The sequence below is a fragment of the Canis lupus genome, chromosome 9 (genome assembly GCF_003254725.2).
Source record: "Canis lupus dingo isolate Sandy chromosome 9, ASM325472v2, whole genome shotgun sequence".
Taxonomy (NCBI): Eukaryota; Metazoa; Chordata; class Mammalia; order Carnivora; family Canidae; genus Canis; species Canis lupus.
The window spans coordinates 48488201-48505927 of NC_064251.1; the positions used below are offsets into that span (position 1 = coordinate 48488201).

General features: G+C 43.0%; 1 protein-coding gene across 1 annotated transcript; it reads left to right on the forward strand.

Annotated features, from left to right (window-relative positions):
- Nucleotides 1-15719: 15719 nt before the first annotated feature.
- LOC112677138 (olfactory receptor 1F1) lies at nucleotides 15720-16942 on the forward strand. Its single transcript, XM_025475001.3, has one exon. It carries the CDS (start codon nucleotides 15727-15729, stop codon nucleotides 16669-16671), a length of 945 nt encoding a protein of 314 aa, XP_025330786.1. The 5' UTR covers nucleotides 15720-15726; the 3' UTR covers nucleotides 16672-16942.
- The last annotated feature ends 785 nt before the right edge of the window (nucleotides 16943-17727 follow it).

Consider the following 17727-nt stretch of genomic DNA (forward strand, 5'->3'; position numbering starts at 1 on the left):
TTTCCAAAGGGAATTAATAGCTCTGTTATAATTGGAGAATGGATATAGAGTAAGCATTGTGTTGATAGTGTCACTTTCATCTTTATCCAGGAAGTTCCACTTACTTCTTCCACACTAACTAAGTCCACAACCCTCCTATGAATACTGATCACTGTTTAAAGCAAGAAATCTAGGCTTAGAGAAGACCTTTTCTAAGAATTACTTTATCTTAGATGGAACTGGTGAGATTTAAATGGGTCAGGTAAAGAATCCCACCTCATGTCCAGGACATTAGTGGGTCATGTGTTTCTCTCACTAGTCAGATAGCTAGTGGAGGCTCTAAGAAATCTGAATGCTAAACTCCAGAAGAAAGTCTCTGGGAAACAATAGTGAGAGTGCTACCCTCCTTAGAGTCTGAAAGACCTGGTACAAATCCCGTATCTTCCTTCCACTTACAAGCTGGGTGACATTAGGCAATTTATGCCTCAGCCTCAGTTTTGTCATCTCTAAAATGAATAAACAAGCCCAAATTTATGGAATTCTTGAGATATTAAATGACAATATATGTAAGCAATAAATGTTATGCCCAATAGGTATTCCATAAGGGTAGCTGCTATTATTATTATTATTACTCATTTTATTAGTTTCATTTTATCTCTTCCTTCCCAAGGTTGCATTCTTTGCTCATCTCAATGAACCCATGAAAAAGAGATTCTGGCCTTGAGATCTCTTCCCAGAGAGTCTTTTATGCCTTTGTTCCTGGGGCATTTTCACTGTGTACAAAACAGTGGTTTCTGGACTCCTCTACTAAGCTGCCCCATAGACCAGGGAGATGACAGCAAAGTGAGAATCTCTGGTGTCTCTCTTAGGAAAAAAAAAAGACTGAAGACAGCTGATATAATACAGATAAAGAAAAAGATGTCAAAATATAAGAGGGCTGTAGAGTGGCTAAAATTAAAAGACTGACAATACTAAGTGTTGATGAGGATGTGGAGTATATGGAACTCTCAAATATTGAGAGTTGAGAACATAAACCGATACAGCTATTTTGGAAAACTATCAGGCATGGTCTAAGAAAGTTAAACATACTCTACCTTTTGGCACAGCAGTTCTCCTCCTAGGTATACATCGAGAAAAATGAAAATATGTCCACAAGAAGCCTTGTATAAGAATGTGCATGGCAGAAAAAAGAAATTGTGCATAGCAGCCTTATTCACAGTTGCTGAAAACTGGACATAAGCTAAATATTAATCAATAGAAGAATGAATAAGAAAAAAATTATCACTGTAAATCCATACAAGTGAATATTACTCAGCAACAAAAAAGTAACAAACTACTGACACATACATCAATATAGATGAATTTCAAAAACATTATGTCGAGCAAAAGGAACCAAACCCCAAAGAGTACATACTATGTACATACTGTATAATTACATTTATATGAAGTTCATGAACAGGTAAATCTAATCTATGGTGATAGAAATGAGATCAGTAGTTGCCTCAGTGTGGAGGATGACTAGAAAAGAGCATGAGGACCTTCTGAGATAGTGAAAATATTAAGTATTTTGAGTAGAATGATCATAATATGATAATATGTAATACATTTTGTCAAAACATACTGAACTTACTGATCTATGCAGTTTACTGTATACAAATTATATCTCAATAAAGAAAAAAAAAGAAATATAAGGGCTAAAACACTCCACCAAGAGCAAGGGAAGAGACTCATCAAATTCATGTTAGAGAAAAATGCTTTCGTCATGGTCCCAGATCACAAAAATAGTCAGGGATGATGTTGTAGAATATGAGGAAGGTGTGGGTCTTGGCCGTGAGGCACGTAACAAGCAGGCAGCACCTGTGAAAGCATGGGGGGGCGGGGAGGGTCCAAGGGTGAAAATCGTGTAGTGGAGAGGGTGGTAGATGGCCATGTAGAATTCATAGGCCACTGTGGCCAGGAGAAAAATGTCTATGTTTCTTGCAGTCAAGAAGTAGAGCTGAACCAGGAAGCCTGTGTAGGAAATGAACCTGTTCTGAGTCTGGATATTCACCAGGGCCTTGGGCACAGTAGCGGAGGTGAAAAGGATGTCTGCACATGGCTGGTGAAGAAGTAGTACATGGGCATGTGGAGATGTGCATCAGTGTCAATGGCCAGAAAAATGAGCAGGTTTCCAGCCACAGTGACCATGTATATTTGCAGGAACAGCAGGAAGAGGATGTGTTGCTGTTCTGGCCACTCTGAGAGTCCCCAGAGGAGGAAATCAAAGATGTTGGTCTGGTTCCCTCCTGTCATCAGCGCAGAAGCCAGAGAAAGAGACCGCCAGTGAGACCCATTAAAACTCTAAGCATACTTCAGGATAAATTAGAAATATACTTGCAATTGAGGTTAAAGGAAAAAATTATTTTTTAAACTTTTTGTTTAAACTCCAGTTAGTTATCATACAGTGTAATATTAGCTGCAGCTGTACAAGATTTAGCGATTCAACACATCCGTACAACACTGGTGCTCATCACAAGCGCACTCCTTATCTCCATCACCTATTTAATCCACTCCCACCACTCTCCTCTCTGGTAATCATCTATATAGTTCTCTATAGTTAAGAATCTGTTTCTTAGTTTACCTCTCTCTCCCCCGCCCCATGGTTGTTTGTTTTATTTCTGAATTTCACATGTCAGTGAAATCATATGGTATTTGTCTTTCTCGGACTGACTTCTTTCACTTAGCATAATACTTTGTAGCTCCATCCATGTCATTGCAAATGCAAGATTTCATTTTTATGGCTGAGTAATATTCCATTGTGTGTGTGTGTGTGTAATCACATCTTCTTTATCCTTTCATCAGTAATAAACATTAAGGTGCATGTGTAAAAAACATCTCCCAACAAAATCCAGGGCCACATGGCATCACAGTCAAATTCTACCAAACATTTAAAGAAGAGTTAATAATTATTCTTCTCAAACTATTCCAAAAAATTGAAAAGGAAAACTTCCAAATTTATTCTATGAGGCCAGCATCACCCTAACACCAAAACTGGAAAGATTCCACTAAAAAAGGGAACTACAGGCCAGTATCCCTGATAAACATGGATGCAAAAATTCTCAATGAAATACTAGCTAACTGAACCCAACAGTACGTTAAAAGAATCATTCACCACAATCAAGTGGGATATATTCCTAGGTTGCAAGGGTGGTTCAGTTTTTTCAAATCAATCAACGTGATACACCACATTAATAAAAGGATAGGAAACATATGATCACTTCAACAGATGTAGAAACTGAATTTGACAAAGTACAACAGCCATTCATGATAAAAACTCTTAACAAAATTTTAAGAGAACATATCTCAGCATAATAAAGGCCATATACAAAAAACCCACAGCTAATATCATCCTCAATGGGGAAAAATTGAGGGCTTTTCCCTAAGGTCAGGAACAGGACTACTCACTCTGCTTCTATTCAACATAATACTGGAAGTCCTAGCCACAGAAATTGGACAACAGAAAGAAATAAAAGGCATCCAAATCAGTAAGGAGGAAGTAAAACTTTGACTATTTGCTGATGACGTGATACTCTATATAGAAAAGACTCCACCAAAACCTGCTAGAACTGATACACAAATTCAGTAAAGTCACAGGATATAAAATCAATGTATAGCAGTCTTGCATTTCTACACATCAAAAATGAAGCAGCAGGAAAACAAATTAAGAAAACAATCCTTGGGCAGCCCGGGTGGCTCAGCGGTTTAGCGCCTGCCTTCAGCCCAGGGCGTGATCCTGGAGACCCAAGATCAAGTCCCACGTCAGGCTCCCTGCGTGCAGCCTGTTTCTCCCTCTGCCTGTGTCTCTGCCTCTCTCTCTCTCTCTCTCTCATAAATAAATAAAATCTTAAAAAAAGAAAACAATCCTTTTACAATTGGACCAAAAATAATAAGATACCTAGGAATAAACGTAAGTATAGGAATAAACCTTTCACCTTTTGGAGATGTGAAAGACCTGTACTCCAAAACTATAAAACATTCATGAAAGAAATTGAAGAAGGTACAAAAAATGGAAAGACATTCCATGCTCATGGGTTGGAAGAACAAATACTGTTACAATGTCTTTATGACCTGGGGCACCTGGGTGGCTCAGTCAGTTAAGCATCTGCCTTCAGCTCAAGTCACCATCCCAAGGTCCTGGGTTGAGTCCCCACAACAGGCTCTCTGCTCCCACTGAGCAGGGAGCCTACTTCTCCCTCTCCTGCTCCCCTTGCTTGTGCTGTCTGTCTGTCTGTCTGTCTGTCTCTCTCTCTCTCTCTTTCTCGGGCAAATAAATTAATTTTAAAAATCTTTTTAAAAACTGAAAAGAGTCTCTACTACCCAAGGCATTCTACACATTTAATACAATCTCTATCAAAATACCATCAGCATTTTTTCACAGAGCTGAAACAAACATTCCTAAAATTTGTATGGAACCACAAAAGACCCTGAATAGCCAAAGTAACCTTGAAAGAGAAAGGCAAAGCTGGAGGCAGAACAATTCCAGACTTCACGTTCTATTACAAAGCTGTAGTGATCGAAACAGCATGGCACTGGCACAAAAAATAGACACACATTTCAAAGGAACAGAATAGAAAACCGACAACTATGTGGTCAATTAATTTTCAACAAAGCAGGCAAGACTACCCAGTGGGAACTGGGCAGCAACACAAAGAGGTACAAAACTGGACCATTTTTTCACACCACACACAAAAATAAATAATATGCTAACTGAAATAAGTCAGAGAAAGACAAATACTGCATGATTTCATTCATATGTGTAATTAAGAAACAAAATAGACAACCATGGGGGGAGGAAGAGGCAAACCAAGAAACAGACTCTTAACTGTAAAGAACTACTCTCCAAGAAATCTTGATTTCTATACTCCATGTTTTCTATCCCTGATGGTATGCTTTGTGCTATGAGTTTTAAAGATGCTAATACATGTTCCTTACTGTATGTATGGTTACCAGTGACTATAAAATAGCAGTTCACGGGTGCCTGAGTGGCTCAGTTGGTTTAGTGGGTGCCTTCAGCTCAGGTTATGATCTCAGGGTCCTGGGACTGAGTCCTGGGTCTGGGCTGACTGCTCAGTGGGGAGTCTGCTTCTCACTCTGCCCCTCCTCCCAACTTGTGCTCTCTCTCAAATAAATAAATAAAATCTTAAAAAAATAAAATAGCAGTTCAAAAAAATAAAATAGCAGTTCAAGCCAATGGCTGGCTTAGTTAGGCATCAGACTCTTGATCTCCGCTCCAGTCTTGACCTCAGGGTCGTGTGTTCAAGCCCCATGGATGTGGAGCCTAAACACACACACACACACACACACACACACACACACACACACACATATCCACACACAAAATAGCAGTTCAGGAAGCAGGTATACATACTCTAAAATGTTGGACTTAATTTATTTAGAATCTTTTGGGCCAGAAGATCTAAAGATTGTCTTAAGAAGAGGAGTGCCTAGGTGGCACAATCGATTAACTGAGTAACTTGGTTTCAGTTCAGGTCGTGATCACAGGGTAGTGAAATTGAGCCCCACAGCTTGAGGCACTCTCTCCCTCCCCCTCTGCCCCTCCCTGCTGCACTCTCTCTCTCTCTCTCTCAAAAATAAATAAATCTTTTTATGACAACAAAGTAGAGATTGCAACATTCATGTAAAATTTTTGGTCCACATTTGCAAATTAGTGTTCTCTTGGCCAAGAACCATACGTATACTTTATCTTAAAGTCTTTTATGTTAATGCATAACAAACTAAATATGTTCTTAATTTAACAATATTATAATACCAAACCAACAATGCTAATTTTATTTTTTAAATAAAATAAAGTATATTCTAACACAATAAATTATTCAATATAAATTCTTGCCCCGTAACATTTCCAGCTGCATATAAACTTCTCAGCACATGAAAGGTCCTTAAAAGAATTCACAATGAAAATTTAACAACCAGAGTCCAAGACTCCTGGAGGTGGCTCGGTCAATTAAGCAGCTGCCTTTGGCTCAGGTCATGATCAGGGGTTCTGAGATCAAGCTCCACATCGAGTCCCACATTAGCTCCCTGTTCAGTGGGGAGTCTGCTTCTTCCTCTTCCTCTGTTCCCCCTGCTTGTGCTCACTCACTTGCGTGCTCTCTTTCTCTCTAATAAATAAAACCTTAAAAAACTAAAATAAAAATAAAACTTGTTTCCAATGGTTTATGCTGAAGAAAAAGTGCAAACATTAAATGTCTCATTTTATAGCTTAGTACTTCTCAGGTGCAAGGGCGAAGTCAGGCCACGACACTGATTTGGAATTGGCTATCCCATGCTGGAACGAGACAGATAAAGCTAAGCTCAGTGAGCACAGCTACACATCAGGTGATTATAGAGAAATGCACTCAACAGTCAAAAGAGATGAAAACAAGGTTCTGTTTTCACAGAGACAAAATGAATAAAATAGCTAATACTAAAAATCATGATAGTATTTCACAGGGAGGAGAAGGGACATTCATCACTGCTGAAGGCAGTGTGATTAGTAAAAAGGTTTACTTGAAGAATTTCTTCTCCACATTTGTCAGGAGTTAGAGAACTGCTCACCTCTTTGACCCTGGATTTTCTCTGCAGGGTCCTGAGAGATTGTCAAGGAAGAAAAAAGGCCCGAGTTGATATACCTTCTTAATAAGTTGTTCAAAATGACAATAACAATTAAATAATTTGTGACATATCCACATCATGAGCATGCAGTTATTAACATTAACACCATGTAGTTTATTTTTTAAACTTAAGTGTGTGATTGGAAATGAAAAGGAAAATTTTTTATATTTCCACAATGCCTAGCATTGTGTGTATGTTGGAGGGGAATAAATGAAAATACTTGCTTTACTAAAACATAAAACCCTTTGCCAATATCTCTACATATTTTCTTTATACTTATCTTCTCTTTATACTAAATGTATATATATTTTAAAATTTTATTTATTAATTCATGAGAGACACAGAAAGAGAGGCAGAAGCATAGGCAGAGTGAGAAGCAGGCTCCCCACAGGGAGCCAGATGTGGTATTTGAACCCAGGACCCCAGGATCACACCCTGAGCCAAAGGCAGACACTCAACCACTGAGCCACCCAGGCATCCCAAAAATATATACATTTTAAAAGAATTTTATATGTATGCGTGTGTGTGGATAGATGGATGATGGATAGATGGATGGATAGATAAAGTTTGTATGACCTGGAAGGAAAGCATGGAACCTGGCTGTCAAAGCTGATTACCTTATAAAGGTGGGATATGAGAGGAAGTCAGGAGAGATTTTTTTTCTTTATATATCTCTGTATTTTTTATTTGTTATAACAAGTAAATATTACCCTTAGAATAGGGGAGAAATTGAAATAAAGAAATTTTAAACGTAAGGAGGTGAGTAAACAAGAACATTTTTTATTTTTAAGAAAAAATAAATTAAAAGGAAAAACAGTACTTAATACCACTAACGTGTACACTTAAACATAGTTAAGATGCAATAAACGTAGGAGTGCATATGTCTTTTCAAATCAGTGTTTTCATTTTCTTTTAGGTAAATATCCAGTACTAGGATTGCTGGATTGTAGGGTAGTTCTAGTTTTAACTTTTTGAGGAAACTCCATACTCTTTTCCACAGTATGTATCCCCAACATTGTATGATGGTTCCTTTTTCTCCACATCCTCATCAACAATTGTTATTTCTTATGTTTTTTATTTTAACCATTCTGACAATGTAAAGTTGATGTTTCACTGTGATTTTAATGTGTATTTCCCTGATGATGAGTGATGCTGAGCATCTTTTCATGTGTCTGTTGGCCATCTGTATGTCTTCTTTGGAGAAAGGTCTATTCAGGTTGTCTGCCCATGTATTAACTGGATTATTCATTTTGGGTTGTTGTATTGTGTGTGTGTTGAGTTGTGTAAGTTCATTATATATTTTGGATATCAACCTTTTAGTAGATATATTATTTGCAAATATCTTTTTCTATTCACTAGGTTGTCTTTTATTTTGTTGATAGCTTCCTTTAGTCTGAACTCCTATGTTTATTGCAGCATTATTTACAATAGGTAACAACCCAAGTATCCACTGATAGATGAATGAATAAATCAGATATGATATATATGTACAATGGAATATTACTGAGCCATAAAAAGAATGAAATCTTGCCATTTGCAACAACATACATGGACCTAGAGGGTATAAAGTTAAGTGAAATAAGTTAGAGAAAGAAAAATACCATATGCTTTCATTCATATATGGAACTTAAGAAACAAAATGAATGAACAAAGGAGAAAAAGAGACAAGCAAAAAAACCGGACTATTAAATTCAGAAGACAAACTGGTGGTTGCTGGAGAGGAGACAGATGGAGGGATGGGTGAAACAGATAAAATGGGATTCAGAATACACTGATCTTGATGAGTACTGAGAAATGTATAAAATTGTTGAATCATTATATTGTACACATGAAACTAACACTGTGTTAATTATTCTTGAAGCTTATAGAAGTTGTTTAAAATGGTTAAGGTGGTAAATTTAATATGTATTTTATCACAATAAAATCTTTTGAAAAAAAAGAAAAGAAAATCATGCCTTAAGAATGTATATCTAGCAAGTCTCTGAAGAATCCCTTTGATTTAGTTACTGCCATTTTTCCATGGCAAACGTGTTTCCATTGTGTGGTAGTAGTTAGCATCGTTAAGCAACAGGAACAGTACATAGAACAACATATTATCACATGCTGTAACAACAACGATATTCTTAGGTCATTGGTCAGTATCCCCAGATCGATTTGAAACAACTACTAGCAACATGAGGAAAAGTGCCTCTTTATCATTGAGCTACAGTTATTTCATGTTTATCAGGGGAATGGAAAGACCAAGATGCCTTCTTAAAAAAAAATACAGGTCAGAAGGGCACAAGAACAAACCCTAAGACACCTAACATACAGTAACAGCCAGCATGTAGCCTTGGTTTGCTGAGGGCCCGGGGTCGGGCGGCGGGGGGGGGGGGGGGGGCACTATTGCAAAGGCTTTATGTTCCTCATAACATTCCTATGAAGCAGGTTCTATTATTTTCCCATTTTACAGATGAGACACTGAAGTACAGAAAATTTGAGTAACTTCCCCAAGGTCTGTCTCACAGCTAGCCTTACTCTAAGGTCAGGATGAAGCCAGAGAACCCGGGGAGTGGATGCATGGACCCTCTCCCTACTGGAAATTTGTACAGGCAGTCTTTCCCTTCCATTCTGCTTCCTGTGGCTCCTCTGCATATACCGTGTCCCCCAGGTCCCTGGATTTGTCCACACTGCTCTCCCACACACCCACATCCTTCCATTCTTCTGCCATTTGAACCCCACTTCCTCCCAGAAATACTCCCTGAACACCCAAGCCACAGGCACAGCTTCTACTCTGGCACACACTGCCCAGCATCGCACTGCCTGCGCCTAAGCCTCCTTCCCTGGATCTGAATGTTAACTATCCACATGTTCCATTCTCTAACGTGAAAGGATCATCAGACCGTATCAATTCATCCCTCTCAATTTGCTGATGAGGAAACAAGCCCAGAGGAGAGAAGACACATGCCCAGAGTCCCACAGCTGATCAGGACTTGAACCTCACTAATTTCGAGACTGCTCTGACACTCCTGAGAGCCCAGTGGGGCCAGGACCCCATGGACAGTGAACAATGTTTTCAAATGACTGAATAGTTGAGCTGGAGAGGTTCATCCCCTGAGACGTTGCTACCAGTTAGTTCCACAAGTTTTACTGCCTCAGAAGAAATTGATGAGCCTGGGAATTAAGTTGCCCCTCAGATGCAGGAGGGCTGCTGCTGTCAGGCCAGAGGACAGAACAGTCAAAAGGCTTTGGAACAAGGAGCAGAAATCCTCTTGCCTTGGCTCTAGCTGGGCAGGGCTGAGGTCCTAGCATCTCTGACTAGGGCTGTGGGGTGACAGAAGGCAGCACTCCTGAAGCCCATCAAGTGGAGCTCCACAGGCACTCCCTGAGCCTACTGTCCTGGGATGAATCTGCCAGTGGTTTTAACCCCTCCTCTCTCCCTAGACTTCTAGGTTAGGTGGGACTTCTGGGGCTGAGGTGGGCCTGGGGCTCAGGGAAGGGCTTTGGGTGCCCAGGATGGAAGACTGGGCATCGAGATCCCCAGCTCCACCTTGTCACTTTCCTAATGGCAGAGTCAGAAGAAAGAGCTCTCTCCTAACAGAGGAATCACAGTGAGGTCACAGCTTTAGGGTGATGGTTACAGGTCAGCATATGTACAGCCAGGGAGAACAGTCCTTGCTGTGATTGTCAACAAGCCCTGTCCCTCTCGGGCCATTAGCACACCCTTTTAGAAAGAGGCAGAGGGGTGATAGCATCCTCTGAGCACAGGAGGTCACCACACCGAGGGGTGTCTTTCTCAATTCTGGATTCCCAGGTTCTTTGCTTCCCTCTCTCTTATTCAGTCTTTCTAGAAGGGTAGGAAGAAGACACCATGCTGGCTGATGGCTGAGGGGTCCTCATGAAGCCAGTGGGAGCAGAAGCCATCCTTCATGAAGTTTCCTAGTTAGTTAGTGAAACTGTGCTCCCAGCCGGCATGCCACTCCTCTCACTTCTGTTGAGGTAAATCTTCTTCAGGGCATATGTGCCTTAACTCTCCCCTTGCTGGTAGCAGATCAGCCTCTGGTATACAGTGTGGAAGACATAGGTAAGTGGTCAGGCAGGAGACTTGCTGGTACAGAGCAGAATAATCAATGGCAGAAAGGCAAGGGGTTAAATCAAGGGAGAGAGGGAGAGAGGAAAATGAGAAGTACCTGTCAACATGTGACAGAAGATGAGGAAGTGCACAACACCTATAGTTAGAGTTCAGAGCCCCGGATTCAGAGCCGGATACTTGGCTCTGTCCTCAAGTTGCTGAATGACTTCAGACACAGTGTTCTCTGGGCCTTGCTTTCCATTTGCGACATGGCTGTTGGATTAGGTGATATCTTAAAATCATTGCCAGTTGCTGATACCAAGATAGGAAGATTAACTCTTTGATCGTGTTTTATTCATAAAGCTCTGAATGCCCTTCCTGCCTGGTGCTCAAGTACCTGCCTGGCATAGAGTAGATATAACAGGTAAGATTGCTGTGTAAATTATTAAAGAGAAATGAATGAGGAATTTGCAGAAAAAGCAGAGGAAGGAGCAAGCCGTTGGAATGGGAAGGGCTCCTCTTGGGTTACAACTGGTTGAAGAGAAGGCTATTCAGGATGTCACTGAGAGAAGAATCTGGGCTGACTAGCAAGAGACTGGAGTCAAAGGGTTGAATAGAAATTCCCAGGGCTGAGGGGCACCAGAGTGGCTCAGTTGGCTAGGCATCCAATTCTTGATTTTGGCTCAGGTCATAATCTCAGGGTCATGAGATGGAGCCCTGCATCAGGCTCTGCGCTGGGCTTGGAGCCTGCTTAAGATTCGCTCTCCTTTCTGCCCCCCAATCCAGCTTGTGCTCTCTCACTCTCCCAAGAAAGAAACAAAAGAAAGAAAGAAAAGAAAGAAAGAAAGAAAGAAAGAAAGAAAGAAGGAAGAAAGAAAGAAAGAAAGAAAGAAAGAAAGAAAGAAAGAAAGAAAGAAAGAAAGAAAGAAAGAAAGAAAGAAAGAGACTATCTCCCAGGACTGAGAGTACTGGGAGCCAGCGATGGCTTCCCTTGTTTGCCACTGCCCATGCCCCACTCTGATAAGGCAAACGGAGACCTTCATCAAGAGTGAGAAGGAGGAAGCTGTTGGTGTTTGCATGTTGACTCCTGTGTGCCTGGAGGAATCCATGGAGGTCTCTACATCTCTGGCATTTTGGGGTGTAGGGGTCTGGGTCTTTGCGTGTATGTGGTATGTATGCCTATGGATCGATCTGTGTATCTGTCTACACTTCTGTCTAAATGACTGTTAGCAGGTGTCCATGTGTGCCCATGTGTATCTGTTCCTGTCCTGGTGGATGTGTCTGGTACATCCATGTGACTGGATTTATCAGGATATGTCTGCATCTCTGCGCAGGTTCATATCTCTGTGTACTTCTGAGTCTTGTGCATCTGAGTGTTTATTGCAAAGGTGATCTTTCCTGCAAGCTGCCTGGGAGATGAGATTTCTGATTCTACATCCTATGTATCTCCACCTCATTTAAATAAGTCCAACACCTGCCATGCCTGGGCCTTAGGCAGGGGCTCTGAGTCAACAACAGCAGCTCTGCATGCAGAGGAACCAGTTCTGTGCCAGGTTTTCTGGGGGAGCCAATACAAATTTAGCTGATTTATCTCCCTTCACCATAAGTGTTTAGGGGCTGGGTAGAGGAGGAATTTGACACAAAAGATAGAGGAAAGAGGTATTTGCATGGGCTGGAGAAGTTAAGAAAGGAGGTGGGGCTTCTTAGAGGAGGTGGAGCCAGAGTTGGGTATTGGGAAACAGTAGGAAGAGCATTTCTGGTAAGCAGCAGTTCATGGAAAAGGCATGTGAGAAAGGTGTAAACGAGAGATGGTGATGATGCTGACCTGGCTAGAGCGGGGAGACGGAGAAGCATGTGGAAGCAGTGGAAGCTGAGACCACCAGAGGACCAAGTTGGAAAGCTTTGGCTGCCGGGCTGAGCCATTTGCACTGTACCTGATGGGCAGTGGGAGAGAAGCAGGGCAATAAACTGAGTAGAAAGAGCATGACCCAAGAATTCCCAGGGCCCTTATAGCTCTGGCTTTCTGTCTCTTTAAGGCTGCTGTCCTAGACCACAGAAAGCACACTGAATGTCTCTGGGTGAAGATGGATGATAATACATCTGTCCTTAAGACTGGGGACTTCTGGTCAGGAAGGAACTAAGCCCACAGACTGCAGACAGTACTGAAGCCTGGCATGCTCCCCTGCAGGTGAGAGAATTCAACATTCCTCTGCTGTCTTCTTGCCTTGGGTCCTATCTTCCTCCCTACCCCACTCCACTGGGCCTTACAGTGGAAGGGAGGAAGAAGCCACATTGTCAGCTCTCCCCACCCACAAAACACCGTTCTGCTTCACATTCTATCCTCTGAATCCCCTTCCCACTCCCAGGTCTCTATCTGGTGATATCCTCCTTATTCTTCCAATTCCAGTTCAAATCTCACCTCTTCTTTGGAATCTTCCCTGAATCAGCCTAGCAAAGGAAATCACTCCTGCTTTGCCCATACAGTTAGTGTAGTGTTTATTATTGTGCATGGATAAGGTCAAGTACAATGGCTGACCTACTTGTATAATCTTAGAGACCAATACAAAGCCTGACCCAAAGCAGATACTCAACAGAGAGATGCGAAGTGTACAGTTGAACTGTTATACTGTCCCCAGGTAACTCCACACAGCCCAACCCCAGCAAGACCACTGTATCCAATTCCAGTTAAGAAACAACAATGACAAAGCAAAGGTGATCAGAATGGAAAAGGACCTGGAAATTAGGTCCTATAAGGAGGAATCTAAGGCACCAGGGGCTTTTGGGCTGGAGGAAAGAATACTTAGTAGACTTAGAATGGATTTTTTAAAATATTGTGTGAAAAGCTTCAGAGAAAGGAGATGAGTTGTTTAACTCCCAGTGGCCAAAACTGTGATAACTTGTAGAAGTTACAAGGAAGCAGGTTTCAGCCGAGATTCAGAAAGGCATCTTTAAATAACTACAGACTTCCATCAGTAGACTGGATTGCTTCTAGTAACCTCAGGGAACAGGGAGAAAGAGTCAGAAGTTGATGGAAAGGGAACTAACATCTACTAAGCATTACCTGCTACAGACTTATATGTACATTGAGTACATATGTACTTGGCATCATTTCATCTCATCTTGGCATCACCATGCAGGGAGGAATCATCAATATTTCCATTTTATAGATGAGGAGAGTAGAGATGAAATGAAGATGAGTTGATGTTTACAAAGCCAATCCAGATTAAAACCCAGGTGGCTCTTTCTGCAAACCCGGTCACCTTTCCTCTACATCACACAGCCACCCATCTGGAGGTGGGGAGGGAAGGTCAGGGGCTCTGCAGAGAAGAATCCTGTACCTCAAAAGGAGATATATGGCAGAGGTGCCAAGGCCCTGTCTCTTCAACACTTCGGCTCTATGCTGGGGAAAAGGATGGAGTTGGCATAAGTGGATGACTCCCTGGGACAGCCAATGGGTGACAGTGATAGAAAAGCAGAAAAATGGAAAAAAAAAAAAAAAAGGCTGTATCTGAGGCTTCTCCTGGGAGGCAACAAGAGCAGACCCTGCAGTTTGCCCATTCCCTCCTCTCTTTCACCTTCCCTTCCCCCTTTTATCTCTCATTGCTCTTTAAAAAGTTTCTTTCAACAAATACTTATTGGGTGAATTTTTATGCATAGGTCACTGGCAAGATGGAACAAACACAGGGCCTCCCTGCTAAGAACTCGCTAAGTCTAGTCTCTGGGATCTCGCCAAAGCCGGGCACTCTTTCCTGCGGGGGATAGACGAGGCTAGTAATGGAACATTTATAGAAACTTTGGAACAGTGGGAGAAAATGTGTTTCAAGGAAGAGATTGAGGGGGGGACAAAACCAGTGCCTTGTTTCTGAGGTTATTGAAGTCACTTGGTTAACTGAGAAACTCTGAAGTTTTCTGTCCGTTGAGGTCAGAGCAAAGACAAACCTTGCCCCAGTATCATAAGTGAATTTTACCTTCTTCATTCCATGCCTCCTCTACCAACAACAACTCCATACAAACTCTTTCCCTTGTCTGGATGCCCCCCACACACACACATACACATACACACCCGTAACATGTCTGTAGGATAAACCCCTATTCATTCTCTAAGACCCAGTTCAAATCCCATCTCTTCTTTAAATTCTTCCCAGACTCCTCCAGCAGAATAATTTACTCCCATGTGGTTCATAAAATTAATAAACTATTGAACACCGCCAGCTGCCCTAGGTCAAACTGTAGGCAAAAGCTAAGACTTACCCTGTTCCCCATAGCACAAGGGTCAGCAAGCTATGTCTTACAGACCAAATCTGCCCCCCTTTTCCTCTTTTGTAAATGAAATTTTATTGGAACATAGCCATAGCCATTCATTTATATACCATCAAAGGCCTTTTTCATGCTGCAATGGCAGAGCTGATTACTTGCAATAGAGACCGTGGTCCACAAGCCTGAAGAGTTTATTCTAAGATCCTTGACGGAAAAGCTTAATAATCCCTGAGTTAACACACAATGTGTGGTGAATAAATGAATGGCGAATGCTATAGGGTGTTTTATGAAGAAACTTCAGCTGGTATTCAGATGATCTGGGTCCCAGTTCTGCCCCAACCTCTTGTTTGACTAAGCAAATGATGTGCATGGTAAGCACATAGATGGCAGATAGGTAGACAGGTAGCAGTTTTGTATGCTGGGTGCTGTGCTAAGTATTTTAAAGTTCTTATCTGCTTTAGCTTCACAACCCACCCCAGGGGTAGGTAGCTGTTAGGATCTCCCCCAGTGAAAGAAGAAGAAACTGAGGCTCAGAGAGGTCGCACCCGGCCCAGTGGTAGAGACAGGTCTCAAAATCAGATTTTGATCCACTCCAAGCTTGAAACTACCCACTACCTTCTGGAATCCCCTTTCTTCATGAAACGGGTGGGCAGTGTGGTCGCCAAGCCTTTTCAGCGGCAATTTAAAAACAGGACGTGGAACCCCACCACGCGGACGTCTGCCTAGAGGTGCCAGGACCCCGGCCCGCTCCTCGTCTGTGGCGCCCGCGCCTGTCCAGCTGCCCCATGGCCCCGGGCAATGCCACGGCAGCCGCCGAGTTCCTCCTCCTGGGCCTGCTGGATGGAGCCGACGTCCACCCGCTGCTCTTCCTGCTTTTCCTCGGTGTCTACTTGCTCAACGCGCTGGGCAACCTGACCATGGTGGTGGTGGTGAGGTGGGATGAGGCCCTCCGCTGCCCCATGTACTACTTCTTGGGCCACCTAAGCCTCGTGGACGTGTGCTTCGCTAGCGTCACGCTCCCCAGGCTGCTGGCCGGCCTGCTCCACCCGGGCCAGGCCGTGTCCTTCCAGGGATGCTTTGCCCAGATGTACTTCTTCGTGGCCCTGGGCATCACGGAGAGCTACCTGCTGGCAGCCATGGCCTACGACCGCGCGGTGGCCGTCTGCCGGCCGCTGCACTACCGGGCGGTGCTGACGCCGGGGCGCTGCGCCGCGCTGGTGGCCGCGTCCTGGGCGGTGGCCCACCTGCACTCGCTGCTGCACACGCTGCTCATCTCCGCGCTCTCCTACCCGCGCCCCGCCGCCGTGCGCCACTTCTTCTGCGACATGACGGTGATGCTGAGCTTGGCGACCTCGGACACGGCGGCCGCGGAGACTGCCGTCTTCTCCGAGGGCCTGGCCGTGGTGCTCACCCCGCTGCTCCTCGTGTCGCTCTCCTACGCGCGCATCCTCGGCGCGGTGCTGGGACTGCGGTCGGCCGGGGGCCGGCGCCGCGCCTTCTCCACCTGCGGGGCCCACCTGGTGGTGGTGTCGCTCTTCTTCGGCTCTGTCCTTTCCGTCTACTTCCGGCCCTCGTCCGCCTACTCAGCGCGCTACGACCGCCTGGCCAGCGTGGTCTATGCGGTGCTCACACCCACCTTGAACCCTTTCATCTACAGCCTTCGCAACAGGGAGGTCAAGGGCGCCCTGAAAAGGGGACTCGGGTGGAGGGCTGCGTCCCAAGACTTGTGAGGGCGGGTCCTGATTCACTGGCGTTTCCATGATAAGAACGATTACAAAAGAACCTCTGCCCCTTCTTCTGGCTTTGCACAGCACTACTAGCATTTTGGATCCTACAGCGGCTTATTTCTGGATAAATTAAGAAATTAGGCCTGAAGCAAAGGTAACTGTGCTTGTTTTACAGGGATGGGTACATAGCAATAAGCTAACTTCATTTCTGCATTGTCTGAACGTTTGAAATACAGGTTACTCTTAAATTTTGGAACAAGCAGGGGACTGGGGAATAAGCCTGGTAGCCTCTGGAGAGGAAGAGGAAGGAGTGTGGCCAGCAGCAACACAGTGGATGGAGAAGAAGCCAGAGAAGCAGTGTAGATGTAACAAGGATTTCAAAGAGGTTTTGTCTGTCTGTCTGTCTGTCTGTCTGTCTGTTTTTTAGGGGGAGAGTGTGCTACAGTATAGACCACACCCTTTTCAGACTGCTTTTCTGGAAACTTCAGAAAAGATCTAGTTTTTATAAAATTTTTTAAAATTCTGTTCCCTAGATAATATATCCACCATTTTCATGGCAGGAACTCAAAAATAGAAATAAAGATAAAATTCTCCTTGACTGTCACTCAATCCAACCTCCACTTCCATCCCAGTTACCAGCTCAATACCTCTTCTACCTTTCTCTCTCCGATTTTGACACATAAATAGTATCACTCTCTATTATTCTGCGCTTTTCCTTTTCATGAAATAATAGGCTAGAAGATCTTTTCTTATCCCTACAAATAGAAATTCTTCATTTTTATCTTCATGGTATAGAACCCTATTCTGTGATATTCCACAGTTTAATATTCTTTTATTGATAGATAGGCTTTCCCAGTGTCTCATTATTACAATAGTGAATGATATCCTTTTAATAAAAATAAGAAAAGATAACAATTAGTAAGGACTTACTATGTGCTAGGTACTGTCTTAGGTGCTCTACAATATGTTTCCTTTAAACCTTACAAGATTCCAGGAGGAATATATTATTATTATTCTCATTGCACAAAAGAGGAAACAGGCTCAGAGAAACCAATTCTG

Excerpts from the sequence above, each read along its gene's own strand:
- LOC112677138 (XM_025475001.3), top strand. The coding sequence starts at position 15,727 with ATGGCCCCGGGCAATGCCACGGCAGCCGCCGAGTTCCTCCTCCTGGGC.